The 24,663-nt window shown below is 44.3% G+C and overlaps 1 protein-coding gene across 50 annotated transcripts in view; it reads right to left on the reverse strand.

Moving 5' to 3' along the window:
• Cacna1c (calcium voltage-gated channel subunit alpha1 C) overlaps positions 1-24,663 on the reverse strand; it is a 733,897-nt gene that overhangs the window by 188,275 nt on the left and 520,959 nt on the right. For 49 of the 50 annotated variants that reach the window (XM_087182459.1, XM_087182545.1, XM_087182505.1 and 46 more), the window contains 2 exons: positions 11,255-11,413; positions 5,558-5,754 (listed from right to left, as the gene is read on the reverse strand). In XM_087182459.1, coding sequence (XP_087038585.1) covers positions 5,558-5,754; positions 11,255-11,413 — 356 coding nt within the window. The remainder of the gene's footprint in view (positions 1-5,557; positions 5,755-11,254; positions 11,414-24,663) is intronic. The other variant, XM_087182482.1, reaches the window with a different exon arrangement.

The raw sequence follows: 24,663 nt of genomic DNA on the forward strand, positions 1-24,663 counted from the left end.
AGAGCACAAGTAGAAGCCTGGGTTCACATGGGAGAAGAAAACAACAGGTTCCAAAAGCCAAGGCAAGCCAATAAATCAAACTCCTCTGTACTAAAAACTCTGAAGTCAGATGGGATCATACACTGACGTCATGTGGGAGGCTGGAAGTGGTAGCCCCTGGATGCCTATGTAGGGGACAGCTAGCTCCCAGCCAGAGGGACTGTCAGTAGGGAATGGGGTCCAGTCTGATGACTATGGCTGCACATTGGTGGCTTTCAGACACCATGGCTCAGAACCCTTTGGGGTCATCCAGCTGTTTTCTGAGGGAATCTAAAACACAAGTTACTCTAGGACCCCAATAGAGCTTGTCCTATAAAGCTGCTTTCCCTAAGCACAGGTGCCTGCTCTCTGATTCTTTGCCCAGCCTCATGGCCAGCAAAATCTCACTCCTCATCCTCTGCTTCCATTGGTCTGTGCCTTGAACAGCTATTCTGGCTCTGCACTGCTAACCCATGCTCCTTTGTGTGCCCTGTATCTCTTTGGTTAGGCCCTGAGCTCCTGGAGGCCAGGCCTTCTTTTCTGGACCCCATCTTATCTCATGCTGTGAAGCCTGGGGACATGGTAAATGCTCAGAAAATGTGTGTTAAATTGAATTACTGAATAATAAGAACTAATCTAATGAAATAAAAACAAACAAATAAATAATGAACAAAGGCCCAGAGAGCTGCTAAACTCTTCCTTGTTGTGTTTACAAACTTCCAGGTGATGGTGGGCTAGAGGTCTCCATTTTAAGCAGCATGGACACTAAGTGGGTGATGGGAAGGGGCAGGTTAAAAGTTGAAGGCTGGAGTCTTCGGGAGTAACTAAAACTGTCCCTCCTCTGAGCCCCCATGAAGTGGCTTCTGGATAATGTGAGGATTTTCTTCTCAGTTCTTGCCTGAGAATAACTGTTCTGTCATCAGTAGAATTTACTACCTTCACTTGTGCTTTTCTGATGTCTTCAGACTTCTGTTCCATATTATATGGTGGAAGAAGGTGGCTTTGTGAAAGCAAGATGGAGTGGAAAAATATGGTTAGAACATCCAAATCTATCCTGCTTGTATGCAAAAGACTTGTGACATAATTGAGGAAAATTAGCAGCTGGTATGTGTGTGTGTGTGTGTGTGTGTGAACTCTGTAAGGATATCTTCTCTGCACATCTAGACGTGTGTAACGGATGAGGTATGGAGCTGACAACTGACTTACAATGTACTAAAAAATTAAATCCTAGATTCTGGCTCATAAGATCTCTGGCTGGCTAAAAGCTAATTCCAGATACATTATTTATGACATTATTTATGATTTAAATTTTTTCCTTTGCTTTTCTGTGGTTTCTCATTAAGCATTCTTTCTAACCTTATTTTTGAACTCAACTTTTAATTTGTAAAAGATCAGTAGAAATACTGACTATGGAGAAACCCATGTGGGGGCAATGGGTGGCGTCAGGAAGAGGAGGGCTCCGCTGGGGTGGGGTGAGTGTGAGTTAGGAAAACACAAGCCAGAGTATCCACTGTGTACACAGCATGTGATGTTCTTGGGGTACCTAGATCAGAAGGCACTGAGAGAGTGGAGATCAATGGAATTCTCTTGCTGAAGAATTATTTGGGGGTACCTAGACCCCTAAAGTGCCAGCAGCATGAGTTCCAGCATGATAGCTCCTCTCGCTGCTGCCTCCTTTTCCCACAATCCTCATGTGGACCGGGTCCGGGTGTGGCAAAGTCCAGGTCAGTGGCCATGTTTTCTGGCTCCGTGTGGGCGCAAGACTCTTTCAAATGCTGGTACCAAGTCAGCACAGAGCAGATACTTGACTGATGTTTATGCTATCTAATTGTGATGTGGCTCCCGGGTGGAAGGCATTATGTGTAGCACTGCAGACTGACCCTAGTTCTCATACCAGGTCTGAGAATCTCACAGGTAGAGCCGGGCAGATCAGCCTGATGCAGTAGCCTTTTGGATCTTTCAGGAGGCACACGCCTAAACCATGGATGACAAATAGTTTTCAAATATATGCAGATGGCTAGGGATGTTTGGTTTAAAAAACAAACCTGAAAGAAGTAGAAACCAATGTAATGGAATACAACATCAGAGTCTTCCCTTTTGCGGTGTTGCACTGTTCCTAAAGAAGACTAGTGCTTTCATTGGATCACATTCCCCCACCTACTTGCCATATTTTTTTAAAAATGTGGACATTCTGAGCATAAATGGAAAGTCTTTGGCTTCAGAGGTCATTTCTCATGAAAACTACATTAGAACCTGAGGTTTGGTTTAGTTTTCAGATTCCACAGCCCCTCCTTTCCCTCTTATCTACAGACTCTGAGAACAGGGCATGAGGTAAAAGATATGTTGAAAGCACATTGTTCAGCCTGTTGGGGACTTCACCCAATGCAGGCCAACGGCTTTCACAGGGGAGGCAATGTTCAAGTACTACTTGACTAAGCTTGGATTTATTTTTAATCCACTAACTCTTCAAAATCATGAGAATGGAAAACAACAATGGGGGAAAGCCAGAGGAGAGGAGAAGCAGACTCAAGACCATCCCAATGGGAGGCAGGTGTCTGCCACATGTTACTAGTCACTTCCTTGGTCCCTTCTATCCTAGGCTATAGCTGGTGACTGAATTAATTGCTTCCTTAATGCTTTAATGACTTATTCTTTTCCTCACATACTTGTACCCAGCTGCTTGGTAGTTTAAAATAAGCCCACCTCTAAGGCTTCCATTCATTGCTATCCTTGAAAATCTAACTGCTCCTTCCACAGTCCTTGAGACTTGTGTTTTGGACTTGAAGGGAAATGCATTCTTCAGAGTAGAAGACACTATGTCCTCTTTCCCTATGGAAACTATCAGCCTAGCCTGGTTGAAACCTAATGCTTCATAGCAGCACCATGTGGATTCAGGAGGTTAGCTTTTTAAGGCTTTTTGCCCTCCAGTGTGGGCATCAGAATGGCTTGGAAGAGCTTTTTCATAATGCATATACTGAGGTCTTGTTTTGGGAACTTCTAATCATGGCTTGGAGGTAAATTTGGGTATTTGTATGTTAAGAAAATTCCATGTTTGATGTTAAAATATACTGAGATATGAAAGTCTGTGGGTTAGAGATACAGGCATAGAAGCAAGGAGGAGGAAACTGAAAGGAAAGAAAGGAAGAGAGAGGAAGAAGAACGAAAGGAAGAAATGGCCACAGAAAGGGCAAAGCCATTAGAGGACTTGTCTGATGGCAGGAGCATTGGGCTGGAAGGTGCTCCTACCATGAAGAACAAAGCAGGAGGCTCCATTTCGGTGTTAGGTGTATGAGCCTGTGTACATTCCTGTGCATGCACACACATGTGCATACATACACATAACATGGCCATTTGAGGAAGGTGCTGGGAAAATCAGAGCGAGGCACGTCCCACAGGCCTGGGACCATTCCTTCACCTCCGACGGTTTTTCCATTCCCAGCATAAGCTGTATCACCCCCCCCCCCCCAGGGGACAAAGCACAACACAGCTGCGGAAAATTGGTAGTTGCAGTTGTGTGTTTCTTCCCAGTCCCCACTCTGGCTGTCACTGTGACAGTATTTCTTTTGGGTCACATCTGGCTGGTGGGGTATCAATGACTTGCGGTGAGGGAGAGGGAGGGAGTAATAAAGGAAGATCACAAAAATACATCAGGGCCATCAGCAAAGTAAATTATACCTATTCCCCGCTATCGACACCCACCCCTGCCACCCTGCCCTCAATTGGATGTGGTGGAAGGCTTTTCCATAGCGACCTAAGGCATGGGCTCGAAGCTCATGTGATGAGGCTCCAGAGCCTAACACAGTCATAGAGACTGTGGCCCCTGGGCGGAAACTTTCTATTTGGAGAAGGCTGCTCCTGTCTTTGGCTGGCCAGAGGAGCTTACTCAAGGTAGAAAGACCAGTTCAGGTCTTTGGGAATTTGACCTTCCTCACTAAGTAGAACTCGTTTGCCTAAGTGTAATAATTCAGATTCTTCTCTTTGTTTTATAAATTACACAAAACCAAGTTCTTACTAAGCCTAAGAAACGTTTCCCAGTGTTTCATTTTACTTTGAGGCCTAGGCAATTCAACAGTTGTCCTCTGTTGTACACTTACACACAATTGTGCCATGGCATGGATTCCTGGTGTATGCCATTATTCACTTTAGAATTTAGTCTGTTCTTTAGACAGAGCTCCTTAGACTGAACTGGACCCTATGGTGACAGAATCCTCAGAGGCATGCAAGAACACCAAATGTTTGTTGGTTACCATGTACCCAGACAAGCTTCAAGTGGTCACTTACAGAGAGGTACAAAGTTCAGAGCCATGCTGGGCTTTGGCATGTTGACTGCAATGTAAAAACTAGGAAGAGAGAGGTTTGAATCATTAGGACATGGTGCTTATAAAAAATTTTAGAAGCTATAATACTGTGCATCACATTTTTGTACTGTTACAAAACTCTTCTTTCTGACTCTGGAGGAAGTCAACACCTCTCTTGGCATTTACCTCCTCTCTGTCTGGCAGCGCACTCAGCGGGAGGCATTCGCTTCCTTCTCACTCTTCCCGGGGTGAGTTTGTAGACTGTGTTCCCTAAGCTGCCTCTCGGGTTGTTTTCACAATGGCCAAATAGATTTAACTATTTGGGAAGCTCTGGGAGAGATGATATTTTCAAGATTGGCAACATGCTCTTAGATACCAAATTCTGGAGAGCAGCACTGGGTTCTGGCAAGTCACTTCTCATGTTGAAATAGGAGGCACTACAAAGAATATATGTTTCTGTAGATTTTACAAGTTATGGACCCAACTCTGCCAGAATGGAGACAGCTCAAATATGGTGTGTGTGTTTGCCAGTGGGATAGACCATGTACACATCTGGCACTGTGAGGGCTCGGAGGTCAGCAAAGCAGTGACTGCTGCTGGACAGTAAGGGGCATCTTTAAAGTGAAAGAAAATATATCATGGTGAGCTGGCACTCAAGAGGTACAACTTCTAAGTATGCATCACTTAACCAGCAGAGTGTTTTGTTAACAGAGAAAATGATGACAATTCACTTGTTTGATGGACTATTCTACTATGTTATGCTAAGACCAATATGAGCAATAAAAATATAACTGCATGCCACAATATTACATGATTCAATAGAAAGGGTTCCTTTATAGAGATTCTTTTCAGAAGACCAGGACTGATTTTTCTATTTAGACCCATTCATCATTTGGCCCTGTAGCTTTCTTTTGGGGAAGGAGGTAGGAAAAAGGTAAGGGCCAAAGAGACTCTCCAGTGGGACAAGTGTTGATGAGAATTCTTGTGCCAGGCATGGGCAGCACCCTCGCAGGGCACCAACTATGCACCAGCGTGGTGCACTATGGTTGGACAAACTAAACATGACATTTGTCTGGAGGAAATAGGGACATATTATAGACCTGGGAGAAATCCAAGACATCCATCCACCATTCCCTTCAGATGTGTGTGGCCCCCAACATTGTGGGGTGGAGCAAAAGGGGGTTTCAAGGAAGGGCCCATGGCCTCCATGCCCTGCACTGAGGGCTACTCACGCTACACACCCAGTATAGCACGTCGGTCCAGCCCTCCATGGTGATGCACTGGAACACTGTGAGCATGGCGAAGGCAAAGTTGTCGAAGTTGGTGATGCCGTGCTTGGGCCCATCCCACCCGGGCTTGCACACCGTGCCATTCTGGCACTGCCGCCCGTGGCCACTCTCAAGAGCACAGGGGGAGGGGTCCTCTTCTGCTGGAACGTCTCCACGGCCAGGGCAAAGAGGGCAGGGGAACAGAAGGGAGAGAGAGGAGGAGATGGGCAGAGAAAGAAGCAGGAGTTAGAGAGAAAAGTGACAGGATGAGATCACTAGGAAAACCATACCAGCAATCACATGCCAAACAAGTTTAGCTCATTCCTCATATGTGAATTTAAACAACTTAAGGGCTTAGGAATTCATCAGTTGAGAAGTCCAATAACTTCAACCATTAGATCATAGGGCTAGTGCCTGTTCTGTTGTAAAGCATCAGCATCGTAGTCAAGTGGCCAATCAAAAATGACCATTTCAACACATTCAGTACAACCATTTCAAGTGGAAGCTTCTAGAAAATAATAGACACACCCTCTCCTCTGTTTTCTCCTCTCCTCTCCTGTTCTCTCTCTTGTGCAGCTTTATTGAAGTATAACTTCCATGCCTTAGAATTCCTCAGTGTAAATGTATGGCTCGATTATTTTTAGTAAATTTACACAGTTGTGCAGCCATCACCATTATCCATTTTTTTTCCTTCGGTACCTGGGATGGAACTCAGGTACCGAGGTGCAAGGCAGGTGCAGCACCACTGAGCTAAGACCCCAGACCACTATGATCCATTTTTAAACAATCCCCCCATCCCCATGTGTTTGTTTGCAGTTAGTCCCTGCTCCTGTCCCCAGCCTCTAACAACTCGATCTGCTTTTTGTTTTCATAGCTTAGTTTTTCTCAAAATTTCATATAAATAAAATCATACACATGTGGTTCGCCATGTCCCTCTTCTTTCACTTAATAGAACCTTTTTTAGTTCGTCCAGATCATTGCATATTTTAGCCTACTTTTGTTCCTTCTTACTGCTGAACAGGGTATTTCATCGCACGCCTATCCATTCACCAGTTGGTGGGCATTTGGATTATTTCCAGGTTTGGGGTGTTCCTGATTTACTCTTGGTCTGCTTGTACGTGAGGCCTTTGTTTGATGACCAAGGTGAGACATCTGCATGACTGATCTGTGAGCAGTTTGAGGGAATGACAGTGTCCACACCACCATTTCCTGATTCCAGGGCCTGATCCCAGAAGGGCTGCATATTAAGATAGCTGAACTGAGCTGGCCTATGGTCAACATTTTTTGTGACTTTTGAAGTTATAAAATTTTGAGATTTGGATAAGAGGCTATAAAAAAGAAGAGAGAGGAACTAAAAAGTGAATCCCAAACCTAAATAAAACATTAAAAATGCAGAGTGCCTAAAGAATTGAGAGTTGAGAGATGAGAACAGCGAGAACCAAATAGATCATAAATTCTTTTTGGTTCTCACGCACTCTAGAAATAGCTTTCTAGAGTGATGTGTTTCGTACTGGGATGAAGTGCTGGGATGACATGAGAAATGGGTCAAAAAAGAGAAGGTAGGGAAAAAAGGGAAACTTGTAGTTTTCCTCATGTTTTGCTCCTCCATGGCATTAAAGATGCTGCTAACCCTTACACTGTGATGGCTACCCCGACAGCTTCCTGAATCCTCAAGTCCTAAGACAGCAGAAATAAGTAAAAGGGAAGGCTGCCAAAAATGCATTCTAAATGTCCAGTAGGAAGGGAAATATACTTGGGATTTTATAAACGTATGTTAAAAAGAAAATGGCATCAAGGGAAAGTGATCTCATTAATAAAAGAGAAAGGGATGAGACTCAGAAAGATTACCCACAGGCTCAAGTGCCGCTCTGCTATTTTAAATCTGTCTTAAACAACAATAAAAAAGATTGGAGAACAATTAAGAAGCAGCAATGATCCGGTAAAAATAGGTATCTATAAAAAGCACTAAAGGGAACACTTGAAAAATGTGAACACACACAAATCAGCGGGTCCTAGCAATATGTACTTTAGGGTGAGGGGAAACTGGCTTAAACATGAGAACATGTTGGGTTTCTTTTGCAGATTCCTGATGTCTGAGGAAGGAAGCAGGACCACGAGCAAGGTAGGCTCTGCATTTTAACACAGAAATGGACAGAGGTAGAGTCAATCTTGAAAGTCCAAATTAAGTTTTTGATAAAATGATGGAGGCAAAGATTAGGAGAGATGTAGCAAGGTAGTCAATATCAGCAAGAACTGAAATCCTGGGAGAGCTCCATCCAGGTGGGGGTTTCAAGGAGAAACTGCCAAAGACAAAATCAATTACTTTTTAGGTCCCAACTTTCTGGAGTGAATACAAGGAAGGTGATTTCATTGGTAGATCTTGGCCAACCCAGTCTCTGCTAGTCTCAGGGGTAATTATTGTGCTTGCTAGAGCTATTCAGAGTGACCTGGCTCTGAGAACCAGCAGGCAGATGGGACAGCCAGAAACAAAAGGTATTGGCATATGGCGATGTGTCTGTTGAGAATCAAGAGAGGGCCTTGGCTATGCCCCAGGGAGTAGGGGAAAATTGCCTCTGCAGAGACTGTCTCCACTGGGGACTGCCCACTGAAAGGACTGCCTGGAGAGAGAACAATGGCTCACCTGGCCCACCCATGGCTATCTCATATGGATTTTACAGAAAATGTGGCTCAAAATCCATTGTATTCTAAAATCTTGAAGTTGAAAATCAGTCTGTGAAATAATATCAAAGGGTAAAAATAATTTGATAGAAATTCCATTCAGAATTGTAACAAGGACACACAAAGTACTTTCGTTTAGTCTAAACATGCAGAGAATACAAAAATTCAAAGTCTGAAATCTAAAACCAAACAGAAAATGAAAACCAAAAACACCCATTTCAAAGGTTTACCAAACTCCGAGACATTGGGATGGCTCCAAAGAGTGCTAGTTTTGGTTATCTGCTACAGATGTATTGAGTGTGTCCAGATCCCTGGCCACCTCTTCCTCCTCATCAGGGTTAGTCACAGTGTGGGTAGACAAGGCCCTGATGACAGTGGTATCCTTCTCGGTTGGGAATGATGGAGTAGGTCCCTGGATGGTCATCCGACAGGAGGTGTAGGAAGAAGGAGGTGGGTGAGCCGATCACAGAGTGTTTGGGAGGGCAGCTTCTGTAGCTAAGTGTCCCCAGCCGCTTTTCCTGCAGGGACTCTGGCTCCACACACTAGAGCCGGGTTACCTTCCTGGTGAGCCTGACGTAGCTCCTCTCCGGGAAATACCTCTTCTTGCCTTTTGACACCCCAGCTCATGGTCATATATATTACAGGCACCCACTTCTCTTCTGAACTTGTGGGATAAAGACGAAACCCATCACACAAATAATCTGATGTGTTTTATGATAGCAAGTGGACTTTTCTTAGTTGGGTTTACTACTGAGGATAATATGATCCTAAATTGGCCACTCCAGTGGATGAGGTCACGTGTGGTCATTATTCTAAGAGCCGAAGAGGCATTTAAAGTGTGCACTGAACCCTCTGGCTGTGTTTATGGGAGAAGAGTCCATGTGTTTTCTTCGTCTTTGACATTCACCATTTTCTTGCTTTCTGAGGCCACTGAGGGTTGATAACAAAGCCAGATGATTTCTAGTGATTATTCCAGGCTGTTTATTTTTAGAAAACTTACATGATTCTCACCACCAGTAGAAAACATACTTTTGCTATTTTCCCATTAGGATGGTAGAAAGGACCAGCAGTTCTCTCTGGCTTTATGGTGCATAGCTATTGATGGAAGGGTTGCCATCTTTGGTTCTATGGCAGAATTTCATGATTTTCTCTTCCCTATTTGATTAGTAAGGGTCTCACCAGCTATCACTGCCAAACTGAAGGGAAATCTTGAAGATTCTGTATCTCTGTGACTGCCTGAGGAGTTTGAGTCAATGGATCATTGATCATTTCAATACAACTATGTAAACTTTATACACACTAGTATCAACTCTTAAGGTAGTCTGAGACTGAAATGCCAACAAAGTCACATCATTAATATAAATTTTTTTTTTTTTTGGTACCAGGGATCGAACTTGGGACCTTGCGCTTGTGAGGCAGTCGCTGGAACCACTGAGGTAAATCCCCGGCCCTCATTAATATACATTCATGGTTCAAGTCTAGCTATAGATAGAACTGAGTAATAAGAAGGTTTTGAATTAGAGGGGAAATATTCATTATATTGCTTGGTATTTCTTTGAGCAAGTTTGAAATCTCAGAATTTTAGATGAAGGCAAGAGTTTTTTTCCAATTAAAAAATATATTTTAAAACATGATAATTTATGCTATACAGTTTTGGTCCAAGTAATTTGGAAGTTCTCTTGAGTGAACAGTCTTCTCTTAAAAAGAAATACCATAAAAAAATAAAAAAAATTGGGCAATTCTTTGACTACAGGTTTCTAGTCCTTTTGCTTGTTTTTTAGGACTATGACAATATGGCAGTGACCCAGCAACCTTGCAAGTACCCAACCCATGTATACCAGTTAGTCTATCTAGGTTTCTGAATGTGAATTATCCATTTCACTCTTCATTGTAGAGATGCTTTCCAACTTCACTCCCCAAAGCAAGAGAAGCCAAATTTAATTTAATGCCTGGGCTGAATGAGAACAAGAAGCAGTACAAATGCAGAGGGGAGAGGTGTTCTTAAATGCTCCAGATAGATGCCCTCCCCCCTCTCCACCAAGATGCCCAACACTAAGATGACAGATTTTGTTTGGAAATAAAAAAAATAAATTTAACACTGCTAATCCCTTTAGGTGGGGATTTTTTCCCCAACAAGTGTTTGTGTCAAACTCTTTTGTATGTCTGTTTAAAAGCCTTGTCGATTTCTGTTTGAAGATCAAGCTGAGATGTTAGTAATTTAAGACAGCAGTTTGCAGCATATATCCCACAAGCCCAAGCTCTGGCCCACTCAAAGAAGTGCTTAATAAGCCAGCATCTCTTGATGAGTGCATTGATTTGCAGAAGAAACATGATTAGAGGAGCCCCAGAGAAGAGTGGACTGACAGCCATGGGATGGATCTAAACCTTTTCCTCGAGGAGAAGAAATTTACCACTGGTAAGGGAGTGATTCTATACCTGCCCTTTCATCCACCATAGGAAGGGCCCCAGGGCATTCCTGCTAATGAATGGAGAGGAAAACATTAATTGCAGAGCAGCCAGGATCATCCCCAAGAAGGGGATGGATCTTAGGGTTGTGATGGGGGATGGCATACTGCCCTCCCGCAAGGGCTTTGGATGGCGAGCCACAGTGATGTACCAGGCAGGTTAGAATGGAATCTTCTGATATTAAATGTCAGCTCCAAACAGAGAGAAAGATAGGTTCTTACTTCATTAAATGTTTGTACATTGTATAGCTCTATAGTGTTTAGTAGTGCTGGATAAAGCCAGCATTTGGCTGCTTTAATTGAGATCTGTTTCATGAAAACAGAAATTGGAATGAGAAGAAAAGAACACTTGTCCCCGCCTCTAACTCAGCCATGGCCTGGAAACATAGGACTTTGGATGAAAGGGCCTCACCTGGCTCTTCTGGACAGGTAGTAATGTGCCTGGTAATACGTCCAGCTTCTCAGGAAACAGCTACAGGAAACAAACAGGGTTTGGGGAGCTTGGTGCCCAGAACCCTCCTCTTACCTGCAATGCCCTCCTGGTTGTAGCATGTTTTATGCATCTTCCCCATGAAGAGCTCCAGGCCGATGATCGCATAGATGATGATGACGAACAGCACAAGCAGGGCGATGTGCAGCAGGGGCACCATGGCCTTGATGATAGAGTTCAGGACCACCTGGAGACCTAGGGTGACAGTCATCAACAGTCACAGCAGCGAGAACTTGCCGACCCAGTGCTGCATGGAAGCCGCACTGATGTAATCTCATGCACCTTGCTTGGCAACCTAGGAGTGGGTATCAAATGCCCCATTTGAAGAGGCAGAAACAGAGGCTCCAGGTTATATAGTCAGTGCGTGATACAGCGGGGATCTAACTCCAGATTGGCCTGACTCCAAATCTGTCTTAGAAGCATATCCGAATAAAATGTCCAGCAGATGGTGTACTTCCTTGTGCAAGAATGTGTTGTCTTTATCCACAACTATCAATTTTTCTTTTTTTTGAGACAGTCTTGCTTTGTAGTGCAGGCTGGCCTTGAACTCATTCTGTAGCCCAGGCTGGCCGCAAACTCGTGGTGATCCTCCTGCCTCAGCTTCCCGAGTGCTGGGATTACAAGTGTGCGCCACCACGCCTAGCTACTATCAAATTTTTTAATATCCCATTTTAGAGACAACACAGAAAAGAGTTTGCTCCTAGAGCAGAGTTCAGTACAGTGAGAACTCACTCTGATGAGGTAGTCAGGCAGGCACTTATCTCTTCACAGTGGGATGACTAGCGCCCATGGCCGACCTGGTGCTATGAAACAGGGACTGGCCTGGCTGACAGGCACCCAGGAGTGTGGGACTGCTGGTGCTAAGACTCACGCACCACTAAGATATAGCTGGGTGTTGTGGCCTTCAGCCTGGGTGAGGAAAGAGCTCAGAAGGCTCTCCTGGGGAGAGTGGACTGCTCTTCCCTAGAGAATCCTACCAGGCATAGAACGTTTTCCATTCAAAAGCCGTACAGAAAGGGACTTCCTGTTCAATGGGCACGGCACTTCAGTCGGGGAAGATGATGGTCTGGAGATGGATGATGATGATGGGTGCACAACAATATGAATATATTAGTGTCACTGAATCGTACACTTAGTAATGTTTAAAATCATGAACTTTGTTAGACACACACCAAAAATGCTACTCTTTCAAAGAGGATGTTGCAGGGCTTCATTTGCAAATGGTGGCAAGGTGGCTGCCATCAAATCACACTCAGATTACATCTGGCCCCAAGATAGTCACCTGTGCGCTTTCTGCCAACAGCGAATATACCTAATCTTCACAGCCTAGGAGAGAAAGGAGGAGCAGGCAGCCTCTCTTTCCTTCCATCTAGGCCAGATGTGCAGCAACCATCTTGTGGGCCACCTGTGCCACACACACGTTAGGGTACCCACCTCTCAATCCCACACACGGATCACTTCTGGTGGCGTCTAACTTCCCCACTCCCCCACTGTTCCCTCCTCCCAGCCACGGAGGACCTTCCACCTCTCAGAGAGCGAAAGCTTCTTCTTTGCATTCATCCTCCGCCCTCTCTGCTGGGTGAACCAAGGCTGCATCACCCTCACCCTGACCCCAAGGCAATCTCCAGCATTCAGGGCCCCGATGAAATGATTTTCTAAAGGCTGATTAGAAGAATTCTCTCTAGCTATTAAGTCAAGCTGGGAAGAAAGGGGGGATAAAAAGAGAAAAGCTAGAATAATTTTACCTGTGAATTAATGAGAGTGCTTTGCAGCCTCCCATTAGAACAAGATGTTTTCAGATCTAAATGATTCCGTTAATTAGCAAGCTGTACACACATTAGGGTTAAAGTATGGGAAGCCATGAAGAAAGCTGGGCTGCAAAGCAACTTTCAGAGGTGGCTGTGTGGGGAGTTCCTAAGGGCTCCTCACAGGACTGGGAGGGAAGCCCCCGCATCTGCTCCATGAGTGAGGGGTCATGTTAGGCCATCAGTGGCACAGCCATCAGTGCTGGTCAGAAGGCCACCTCCGGCCTCCAAACCTAGAATGGCCTCCTTCACTCCTAGGACAAGGACAAGTATCCTCCTGTGCCTCCTTACAGCCTGTAGGATGTGACCCTACCCCCTTCTCCAGTCCTTTCCAGCTCTGCCCCTATCCCTGGGTTCCAGTCAAAGAGTCCCTCTTTCAGACTCAAATGTGCTATGCAGTCATGCAACACAGAGAGACATTTCAGTTAATGATGGATCCCATGTATACAGTGGTCCCACAAGGAGCTGAAAAATTCTTGTCGTCTAGTGGCATTGTAGTTGTCGTAACATCATTGCACAAAGCATTACTCATATGTTTATGGTGATACTGGTGTAAACACACCTACTACACAGCCAGTGATATGAAACTATAGCACATACTATTATGAACAGCACATAATACGTGATAATGATGATGGATGACCATGTGACTAGCTTATGTATCTATTATACTTTTATCATTGTTTTAGAGTGTGCTCCCTCCTGCTTGTGAAAACTGCCTGCCACGTGATGTTAGCAGGAGCCTGTTTCCTGCATCTCGTGTTCCCTACATCTCTTGGTTGCATGGAGAGGCCGCATTGAGTAGCTAACCCATGCAATTTAGGTTTGTGTACGTGCACTCTGGGATGTCCGTGTGATGAAGAAATCAGCCAACAGTGCACCCCTCAGAATGCAGCCTCATGGGTCAGCAAAGCATGACTTTATGTCCTCCCCTCTCAGGGCTGCCACATATATTCCCTCTGCCTGGAACACTTTCCCCGATTCTCCCTTCCACATCCTTCAGCTGTCAGCTCCTGCGTCTCTCTTCCTAGGCTTCCTTCCCTAAACTGCCAGACGGGAAATGCTTCCTTGCTTATACATCTTCCTAGAACTACTTCCTCTCCTTCATGTTTTTCTCTTGGTTTGAAATGGTGTGTTTATTAAAGTGACCCTAAAACATTTACTCTGTCTCTCACACAAGGCTGAGCTTTGTGAAGGCAGGGACTAAGCTTGCTCTTCTCGCTGTTTTATTACTGAGGACTGGCTCAATGCAGAGCATCCTTGTGGTACTCAATCAGATATTTTGAAGCAGTGACAGACTTGTCACCTAAATCAATGCTATTGCCACCGCAGAGCATTGGTGAGCTTTGCTGCAGTGGAGTCTGATATCCAGGCCAGTGGAGAATGGACAAGTGAGCCTTGGGTCCTGCAGGGTAGGGGACAGAAAACAAGCAGGGCATGAAAAGGCCAAATGAAAGTCAGAGCAGCCCGTGGGCTTTGCCCCAGCTCTCAGCTATGCCATCAGAATTCCCATGTAGTGCTCTGCTCCTCATGTCCCCACCTCCTTTGGTGGATGTACCACCCACCTGAGCACCAGGGCAAATAAACAAATTTCCCATGATCCTCCCTCTGATCAGTTTCCAAATCCTGCTGGCTTGATTTTGAACTATCTTTAGATATGCATAAATTATTTTTATTATATAAATAATACATGCTAAGTATATAAAAAATAAAAAATCCTTATGAAAAAGAAATTAGAAAACACAAGAAAGCAAAAAGCACATGGCAATTACTCATTGTCTCACTGTCCAAAGATAACATCTGTTAGCCTCTTGGTATATATTTTGGACATTTTGGTACATGATTCATTTTCCCTCTCTCTCTCCTTTTGGTTTCTGCCCTTCGGTGAACTGGTCTCCCCGTTTTCAGGTTTTCCTGGTCTTCATGCTGCAGTTAGGATTTCTCTTACTAAAGGACACATGGGAAGCTGTGACTTCTGAAAGTGCTCCAGTGATTCCCTATCACCTTCAGGTCAAACTTGTCTCCTTCCCCGGTTTGATCTCCTATGATTCCCAGTTTGCATCGTACACTCCAGCAATGAGATGACCATCTGGAGGTGTCTGGTTTCCTGCCTCTGCAGCTCAGTACACTGCTCTCCCTGCCTGGAATGCTATCTGCCTGCCTGGGAGCTCCTGGAATCTTGTCATATCTTCTCGTCTTTGTGTCTCAGACACGCACTCAGATTTAACACACATGGAGCTATATCCCACGTGTGAGCACAGGGTGCCTTGGGAAGACAGAAACCACAATAATGAAGAAGTTGGGAACCACATCATTCAAAGATTATTAGAAGACAGTGAAGATGTTTTGTCAGGAAAAGACAAAACTTGTGGCATGAGAAAAGAATATAAGCAGGGATGCTCATAGTATTGATTTTCACATGATTTGAACAACTATTTTGAGAAAGATGATTTCTGTATGACCTAGGGGTGGAACTAAAACCAACTAGGAAAGAATTCAGGAAAGATTTAGGTTCAACTCAAATAAAAGCTTTCTAAGAAACAGACCTACCTGCAAGTGGATGGATGTTTAAGAGGTACTGGCTCCCCCACCCTCAGTGGTATTCATGTACTAACTAAGCTCTTGAAGAAGGACTTGGCAAAGATTCAGGTTTGCTCTGGGACACCACAGCCCCCCGGAAACTCACATATTCTGAAGACTTATCATGGACCAGGTCTAGCTGTCAACACTCAACTTGACTGTTCCATTTCCTCCTGTCAACAACCCAGTAAAGTAGGTACTACTACTAACCACAATTTACAGATGAGGTGAAGTTACCTACCCATGGGTGTACAGCTGAGTGATGGCACAGGGACTAGTGCCAAGAGGCCAGGTTCCAAAGCCTGTGGGTTGCAGTACTGTTCTAAGTGCCTCCCTCTGCCTCTTGGATAGGTCTCTTAGCCTCCAGGATCTGTGCCCATAAAGCATAACCCATGCTTCTAGCATCCGCTGGGAAGTGGAAAGAGCAAGCATCGAGATGGCACAAGCCAGGTTGTTGTGTGAAGGCATGGGGGCAAAATCTCTTCTCTCCATCCCTCATGCAGAGTTTGGCTCTTGGGGCCTGGATGTTTACTAGATTCTTCTTGGGATTAACTCATAGTTATCTAAGAAACAGCTAAGAAACAGCTCCCATGTCTTAAAATGGATACACATCATTTTCCCACCTAGGTGTTCTTTCCAGATAGGCCATGCTTTTGGCTGATAAGCAATTTCTGACTCTTCAGGCCCATCTGCTCATATTGGTGTAAGAAAGTTAGTCCTTGACAATCCTGGTGAAGCCACTGCTATGAAATGCCCTGTGAAGACAAGATCATTGGACCACAGATGGCATAAACCTCTTGTCATAGCACTAAATCAGGGTATGAGCTCTGACAAATGTGGGGACAATAAGGAAGAATATTTGACATGAAAATGATTCCTGGAAAAATTGGAACATATAGTTCCACGCAGGGATCAAAAACATAATTTAGAAATCCAGTCTCCGCTAGTTTGCAGTTTGTAAGGTGACCTCTTCTTTTTTTTGGGAGGGGGTGACCTCTTCTTGGTGGGTGGAAAGACACTCAAGATGCCTGGATACTAGGAAGGCCTTCCAGGGGGACAGGACTGTTATGTTTTATGTCTCTACCAAAGCTCATAGGTGAGGCTTTTGGGAGGTGGTTGGATCATGGGTATGTGATGCTGGGATTAAGGGTGTGTGATAACTAAATTGGTTTAGCATAGATCTGGATGTGGATAATGGGAAAGACCACCCTAGGTTTGGGTGGCACCAAGCAAAAGACATGTAGGCTGAATGTGATAAGAGGGAGGCTTGCTGCTCACTGCCTTCTACTTGCCACACCACGGACTGTTTCTCCTCTGTGATGCCCCTCTGCCATGCTTCCCTACCTTGGAGCCAGCCATCTATGGACTGAAACCTCTACAAACTGTGAGCTGAAATAAACTTTTCCTCCTTTAACTTTGGGTGTTGGGTATTTTATCCTAGCAATGAGAATAGTAACTAAAACAAAGGCTTGGGGAAGTGACATAATTACATGCTGGGAGGAGGAGAAGGATGGTGATGGATTTACCTGCCATTATGTTGCTGTAAGGCTCTGGACAGAGATGCTTGCACTTTCTCTGAACCAATATGAAAGTTCCATGTCAGGAAATGTTGAGAGGATCTGTGTATATAAGCCATCCTATCTTTTCTTACAAGATGAATAGAAATAATCAATTATGGAAGGCAAATGTGGCACCTTGGATTAAGGTGCTGCTGAGATTAGCCTGCCGATGCCCAGGCTGGCTACAGCTGATGCCTCCAGTACTGGTACAGACAGTCCACTGATGCATGCAAGGCTGAGGACAGATCACACACGTTTGCTTTATAAAAGAGCATCGTGCCAATCCTTGCTTTGGTGATAAATTGTTCTGTTCAAGGCCCCAGGGGTAACATCAAGAAGGAGTTTGAAAATGACTTTATGAGCCAGAGCTTGAGAAAGGAGGAAAATGAAAACTTACTAGGGCTAAGAGGTAATGTGCAGAAGTGTCATCTGCTCCAGAGTTAGGTGTAAGGGCTCTGTCCTTTCTACAGAAAATGTTTCTCATGCTTCCTTTTTTGAACTCATATTTCAAGTTATTTTGGTGTCAGATGGAAAGGGGGAAAAGAAAAATGATTGGAAGATCCCAAAATCAGAGATCTTTGCCAAAGTTACTTGGCTTTATTGTTCAGACTTCAGGTTGACTCACAGCTTTTTTGTTAGTGGCTAGGAGTGAACACTTCATGTCCCCAACTATTCAGGCTCAATAATTCGGCCCAACCTTAGAAAAGCAACAAAAAGGAGGCTTGGTGACAGGAGCTACAAGGAAACAATGCTAAACATCACTGAAGTAGGAAGAAGTTTGGGTTCAGGGTGATGATGTGTTATGGTTTATATCTAGATGTCCCCCTAAAGACTCATTGCTAATAGGTGGGGCTTCTGGGAGTTGACTGAATCATGTGTGTGTGTGTGACACTCATCAGTGGATTAGTCCACTGATGAGTTTGTAGCTAAATGCTATGTTGGGAGGTAAAGCCTGGTTGAAGGAAGTGGGTCACTAGGGACGTGGCCTAGAAGGGTCTATTTCCCTCCCTCCTCCCTTGATCCCTCTCTCTGCTTCCTGTCTGCCATGCCGTGAACTGCCATGTTTCTCCTTGGCCACGCCACCCTGCTGCAGAGCCAGCCAACTATGGACTGAAACCTCTACAAACTGTGAGCCAGAATAAGGCTCTCCTCCTTTAACTTGTGAGTGTCAAATATTTTGTCTCAGGAATGAGAAAGTAACTAAGACATTCCTTATGGATGGACTTAGACGTTTGTCATAATAGGACTTTGGAGTCACATGACTCAACACCTGCATTTTCACTTGGGGGACTGCCTGAGGTCTGTTCCATGGGCCACCTGCCGGGTGAGGATGGGAGCTTCATTGGTGAGTGGAGGCAGATGGGTCCTTCAGAGGGAGGGGCCTGTGGCCCCAAGTGAGCAAGGTGACCTGGGTGGCTGGGAAACACCTATGGTAAGTGCCATGCCTTTCCTCTGATTCTCTCCTCTCAAAAAATTACTGGAATGAGAGAATATGTATATGCTTGCAATTTGGTTGCAACCAGAATCGTGGAATGAATTCTGTGACAAGAATGGTGGAAAGAATTAAGCTTGTGAACCAAAGTACCACTGTACTGCACTTTCTCAAGGCTTGTGGGGGTAATCACCTTAACCACAGCCTCTCTGCAGACTCGATTTGTTATGCTTGTATCAAGACGACCCCCCCAAATCCTCATGCACTCATAGGTGGGGCTTTTCTGAGCTGGCTAGATCTAGGATGTGTGATAATGGGATTAAAGGTGTGTGGTACTAAATTAGTCTACTAATTGGTTTAGCATAGTTCTGGGTGTGGATAACAAGAAGGCCCACCCTGAGTGGCACCGCTGAAGGGCTTGTAGCCTGGATGGGATAAAAGGGAAAGGCAGGCTTGCTGCTTGCCGCCTCTTGTCTCCTGCCTGAACTGTTTCTGCTCACGATGCCCCTCTGCCATGTGCCACCTTGCCTTGGAGCCAGCTGACTACAGACTGAAACCTCTAGAAACTGTGAGCTGAAATAAACCTCTCCTCCTTTAACTTGTGGGTATAAGGTATTTTGTCCCAGCAAGGAGAAAAGTAACTAAGACACAATCCAACTGAAGACAGGGTTGTGGTACCTGGGAAACATTCTTCTAAATGTGACATGCTATGGATGCAGCCAGGGACATAGAAGAGCTGCTGACTCAGACTCTGCTACGGCTCAGAGCTGGTATGCAGAAGACACATCCAGAATTGGGGCAGGAGTCAGGAGCTGTCTACCTACCTGAGGCTCACCCCTGGGGTGTAAATGTAATGTAAACCACCTGCTCCATTCTCTCAGAATGAAGCAGGAAACCAACTGTTTAATCCAGAGGTCTAATTAGATGCATGGTGGTTGACTTTGAGAGGCTAACGTCACCAACTTGAGTTAAGACTTCCATGTTTCCCAACAAACTTTTAGCCAAATTCCAGCAAAATGAGAGGCAGCGCATGATGAGCAAATTCTAAGCTTCCTTACGAGACCCTCAGCTCAGATCTGGAAGCCACATGGAAAGGATAGATTTCCCTTAAAATGGGCATTGAGGGACATTGCACTACCTTTCCCTGTCCACCAAGTCCACGCTGCCCCTGGACCTATCACCCTGGGTATGGGACCCTGACTTCAAGGAAGAGCAGATAAGGCACCAATTGCTCCCAAGAGGGGAGGCTATAATGAGACTTTGTATCTCCGAGGAAAATGCTATTGGTGGGGCTCTCCCTTCCCTAATTGAGAGAAACAGGTGTATCTAGACTGTAGTAAGTGCTTCCTCAAGGGTCAAAGTTACATTTCTCCAGGTCCCCAGGCACAGCTCTGCCATCCTCACCTGTGACCCCAGTGGATACCTCTGAAGTACTTGCAGATTGCTCTGGATGGTGGGAGGGAAGGAGCTGTGCAGTTGTTTAAGAGCCAAATGCCCCCAGTGAATCCCAGCTCTACACTTCTCAGATGCACGTCCTTAGAAGAGCAGGGATGATAACAATCCCTGCCTCATAAAGTTGCTGTAAGGTTGGAACACATTCATTCATGTTAAGTGCTTAGAAGGTCTGGCTCATGGTAAATTCTTTTAAAGTGACAACTGTTATTGTCATGAGTGTGGCCAGGCTCTCAGGTGGAACCTTTCAGGCAATCTGCCTGCCTGTCCCCTGGGAACTTATTAAAGTGCAGATTCAGGTCCAGTCCCTCTGGGGTGGGTGTGCTTTTCATTTCTAACCACATTTTCATCTTCTTAACTTTGAGAAGCAAGGCCCCAGAGTACTGGTCAGCCTGGAGACTCAGCAATAATATCCAGCCTTGCTGGGGTTCTGAGATGTAGGCATGAGGTGATCCTGGCCCAAACCTCACCCTGCCAGGTAATCTGTAATCAGAAAAGCACTGAAGCCAACACTGGATCCAGAAAACACTCACACTAACTGGTGTGATCAAAGACAGGGTTATTTATTAAATTTTTCATATGTGTCATTATTATTATTTATTTTTAATTTTTTTTGTGGTAGCAAGGATCGAACTCAGGACCTTGATCTTATGAGGCAGGCGTAGCACCACTGAGCTAAATCCCCACATATGTGACTTTATTATGAATACACGATCACTGCAGATGGCAAGGCAGGGAGATGTACACCTCTGCTGCAAACCAGGGAGTGTAAATGATGTTGGTCGCTCCTTCTAGCGGCCATAAAAGCTACTGACCAGAGTTATGGAGGAGCCTGGCAACTGCGATCCAACACTGCAACTTTATAGGTATGAGTGATGCTGCATGGATTTTCTCTCTGGACAGTGTGGTGGTCTCTGTCATTACCGTTCTTTCCAAGCCTGCACACTCCAGGTGGCTTGGGGCCTCCTTCTGGCCAACCCACACCTTTGGCTTGGCTGTCCTTTTTTGGTAGCTTTTCGCCATTCTTGCTTCTTCCCTTCCTTTTGAGACTCTCTTCTCTCCTTGTCCCAGTGACAATGCACAGTTTTAGTTCTCCTCCACCTCTGTAATTAATTCCTCACCTGCTTTACACCCTCCCTTCCCGCTGGACCTTTTTGAGTCTGGGGACTGCCACAGAGACACAAAAGATGCAGTCCCTGACCATGAGGAGTTTTCAACTAGGTGGGGAGGCAAACATGGAAAGGCTAATTACAAAATCAGGTAATAACCTGCCTAAGAATTGTGCCCAAAGAGCTTTAGAAGCATAAAGGAGAAAGAGAATAACTTAACCTGGGAAAATACAAAACCATTCCCAAAGGAATGGACATGTAGGCTGGGTCCACAGGGGAGCCAAAAGCTCCTTTGCGCCCTTTTATTTGGTGAGTCTTTGACCGTTTGTGTGGCTCTCTAACCTTCCCCTACATATTTATGCTGTTCTCTCTCTCTCTGAAAATTCATTCGCTTCACTCACTTGCCACCCAGCACTTGTGTTTCTTTTGCCCTTTCAAGTCCAAGTCATGTTTCTCCATAAGCCCACTAAACGCTTCTACTAGGTTGTCCCACCATCTCATCACATGCAAGAAATCTGCACCTGAACTCATCTCCTTCTTAAATCCTATCCTGCCAGGCAGAAAGCCTACATTCATTCTTGTTTGTTTCTCCACCAAATGCAAATAATGCCTCATGCATAATATCCGTCACATCTGCTGTTTGCCTTTTTAGATTCTTCTGTCCTTACTGTCTCCTGCTAGGATTGTCCTGTCTTTAATTCTTTCGCCCTTTAACCTGTTCTGTAGCATCACCCTATTACATATCACTGCCCAGCTGAGTATATCTGCAGTTGTTCTGTTAGAGAGTAGACTCCGAATTCCCTCTACGTGATTTACACATGATAAGTACTCAGAATTTATTTTCAGAAAGAATGGAATCAAGTTTCAAATATGAGAACAGCAGATTCCAGAAGGAAACAAGGTAACTCGAGTAGAGATTATTCAAGGTACTTGGTACATTGTATGAGGGCATGGGTGCAGGAAGGAGAGCCACAAGGCAGCGTGTGAAGTCCTGGGGGTTCCTCTCATTCCTCCTAGGGCTGAAGAAGTGTGGAGAGAGTGGCTATAAGGAGGGGGAGGAGAGGGTCATCTAGAAAGGCTGTTGCAAAGCCATCTAAAAAGGCCCTTCAGGGGAGCCTTTGGGTACTCAGGACCCCTAACCTCACCTTCCAGCCTCCTGCTGAGCCACTGCTCAGTTCTCCACCGACTGAATCTGACTACGGAAGGCAAGGCAGTCTTTTGACACAGTCCATATGATCAGCACCTCTGCCTAAGAGCAAAGGAAGGGGTCAAGAGCTAACGAGGTGGGCAAACAGAAGCTACCTGGCAGACAGGACCAGGAGGTGAAGTAGCTGCCAAAAGATCCTTGGCTTCCTCTTTGCCACCATCATCATTTCATTAGGCCAGCAGGAGGTACCCTATTTGGAACACTTCCATGTTTTGGGCATCAACAGGTGTCCTTCCAGGAAGAGTGATTAGATAAACAGTCTCTGACTTTAACTCCCTAGCCAACCCAAGGACCCCATCTCCCAAGGTCACACCTGACTGAATATAAAAGAAAATGTTCCTATAAACATTTTTGGTTGTGACCTTCACCATGACCACCACCACCACTATCATCCTGTGGTGATTACTGACTCGTGCTTACTTCTGATCTACACGAACCAGTTTGAACTAGGTAGAAATTGAAGACATGATGAATCTCACAGATCACATTCTGGGACTTCATTTGGCTAATGGAGCAACAGACACTTAATGGTCTCACAGGCCTAATGGATTTTTGAAAGAAAATAGGTCTAGAACTAGGAAGGGAGGTAGCACTCCTTGGAGTTAAGGAGTAAATTTGTCACTGCCTGATGCACTTTCTTACTGGAAAAGACTCTTCTTGTTAAATAGGAAGTCTCAGGTTTTATAATTTTTGCATGTTTTTATTTGAATGTTCTTATACATTAGAGATTTTCCTTTATTTTAATTTATCCCTTCCATATTAATACATTTCTGCATCACACAAGAGGCTTGATGAACACTAAAGGAGGGCTGTCCTAGGGAAGGGATGGTGGATACTCTGTTGCCCAATCAATTTAAAACTTTAAGAGTAATAAGTATCCAACTTCAGGTTGGATTAACATTTTTTGGTATTATCAATGTAGGTTAGAGTAAAAAGCTCAGAGAAAAAGATATAAAGACAATCCCGAGGTTAGGAGAAAATTAAATATGACAGAAGGGAGACAAGGTGATCTAAACCAAACAACCATGATAAAGTTAGCTACTCCATCTGGAGGACTTGGCATGTTCTGGGCACTGTGTTAACACTTTCCATACATCCTTCCATTGAAATGGGCACTCTCTTCACAAATACAAGGGAAATGAGGCAAGACAGTCAACTTGTCCAAGACTATACACCTGGTAAATGGTAGTGCTGGAGTTAAAACCTACTCTAAAACTTCTTAGCAACCATCCAGGCAAAAATGGCAAGTACACTGCACATGTGCCACTACTACAACCCCATGCCATAGCAGATGTTGTTATGAGTCATGGCTTCTGTCCCTCTGGTCCAGGTGGGGCCCATAGTCCTCAACAGCATATTTCTCAAGACAGCTCTAATTCACTGGGATGACTGGACTATAATTTAGTAGCCCTTTCTGCTGCCTCTTTATTGTTGACAAATTGCATGGCTCTCCTATAGGCAGAATAGGAGGCAATCTCTTTTGGCACCTGCCCATAATGTAGATTCCTGGGCCAACACCTTCTTTTTAATTTAACCTTTTTGAAAAAATTGTACAATATAGAATACATACAGGGAACTATGTAAGACAAAGATGTTACAGTATATAACTCCCCACCAGACAAACAGCCATGTAAGAATCACTCAGGGCAACACAGAGACTGGAGGTAGCGCTAAAGAAGCCCTGTTTCTGCACCTTCCCGTCAGGATACCCTTCCACACCAAGCCAATCACTAAACCTTTAATAACAAATTAAAATGTAATTCACTATATCAGTGGAAAAAATCAGAATCTACCTATAAATGTAGAAAAATTATTTTATGAAATTCATCTATTTGTTCCCCAAACTTTCACATTCTTTTCTGTACCTCTCATTCTTTGCTTTTCTGTGCTTCCATCTCAGATGTTTTTTCCCTGCCCTTTCTAGAGTTCAATAATTCTGTTTTCATCTATGCCAAGATCTTTTAAATCCCACCAGTGCATTTTATATTTTAGGAATTGTATTCTTCATTTCTAAAATATACATTTGGTTCTTTTCCATATCTTCTGGTTTTTCCGAATAATTATTAATCTTTACATTGATCTCTTTAAATATAAGAAATACAATCATTTTTAGTTTCATTATCTGATTAATTTCAGTATTTAGATCCCCTGTTGTTCTGTTTCTATTGACTACATTTCTGCCAATTTTTATTCATTAATTTTGTCTTCTTGTGTGGCCAGTTATTTTGTCAGACCTAATTTACACAAAACTATCCTTCAAAAAAATTTAACGACTTTGATGCTGTTAATTTTTCTCCAGAG

This window comes from Heterocephalus glaber, unplaced genomic scaffold (genome assembly GCF_053883595.1).
Source record: "Heterocephalus glaber isolate CG9 unplaced genomic scaffold, H.glaber_assembly_v1.0 deba00000281, whole genome shotgun sequence".
Lineage (NCBI taxonomy): Eukaryota > Metazoa > Chordata > Mammalia > Rodentia > Bathyergidae > Heterocephalus > Heterocephalus glaber.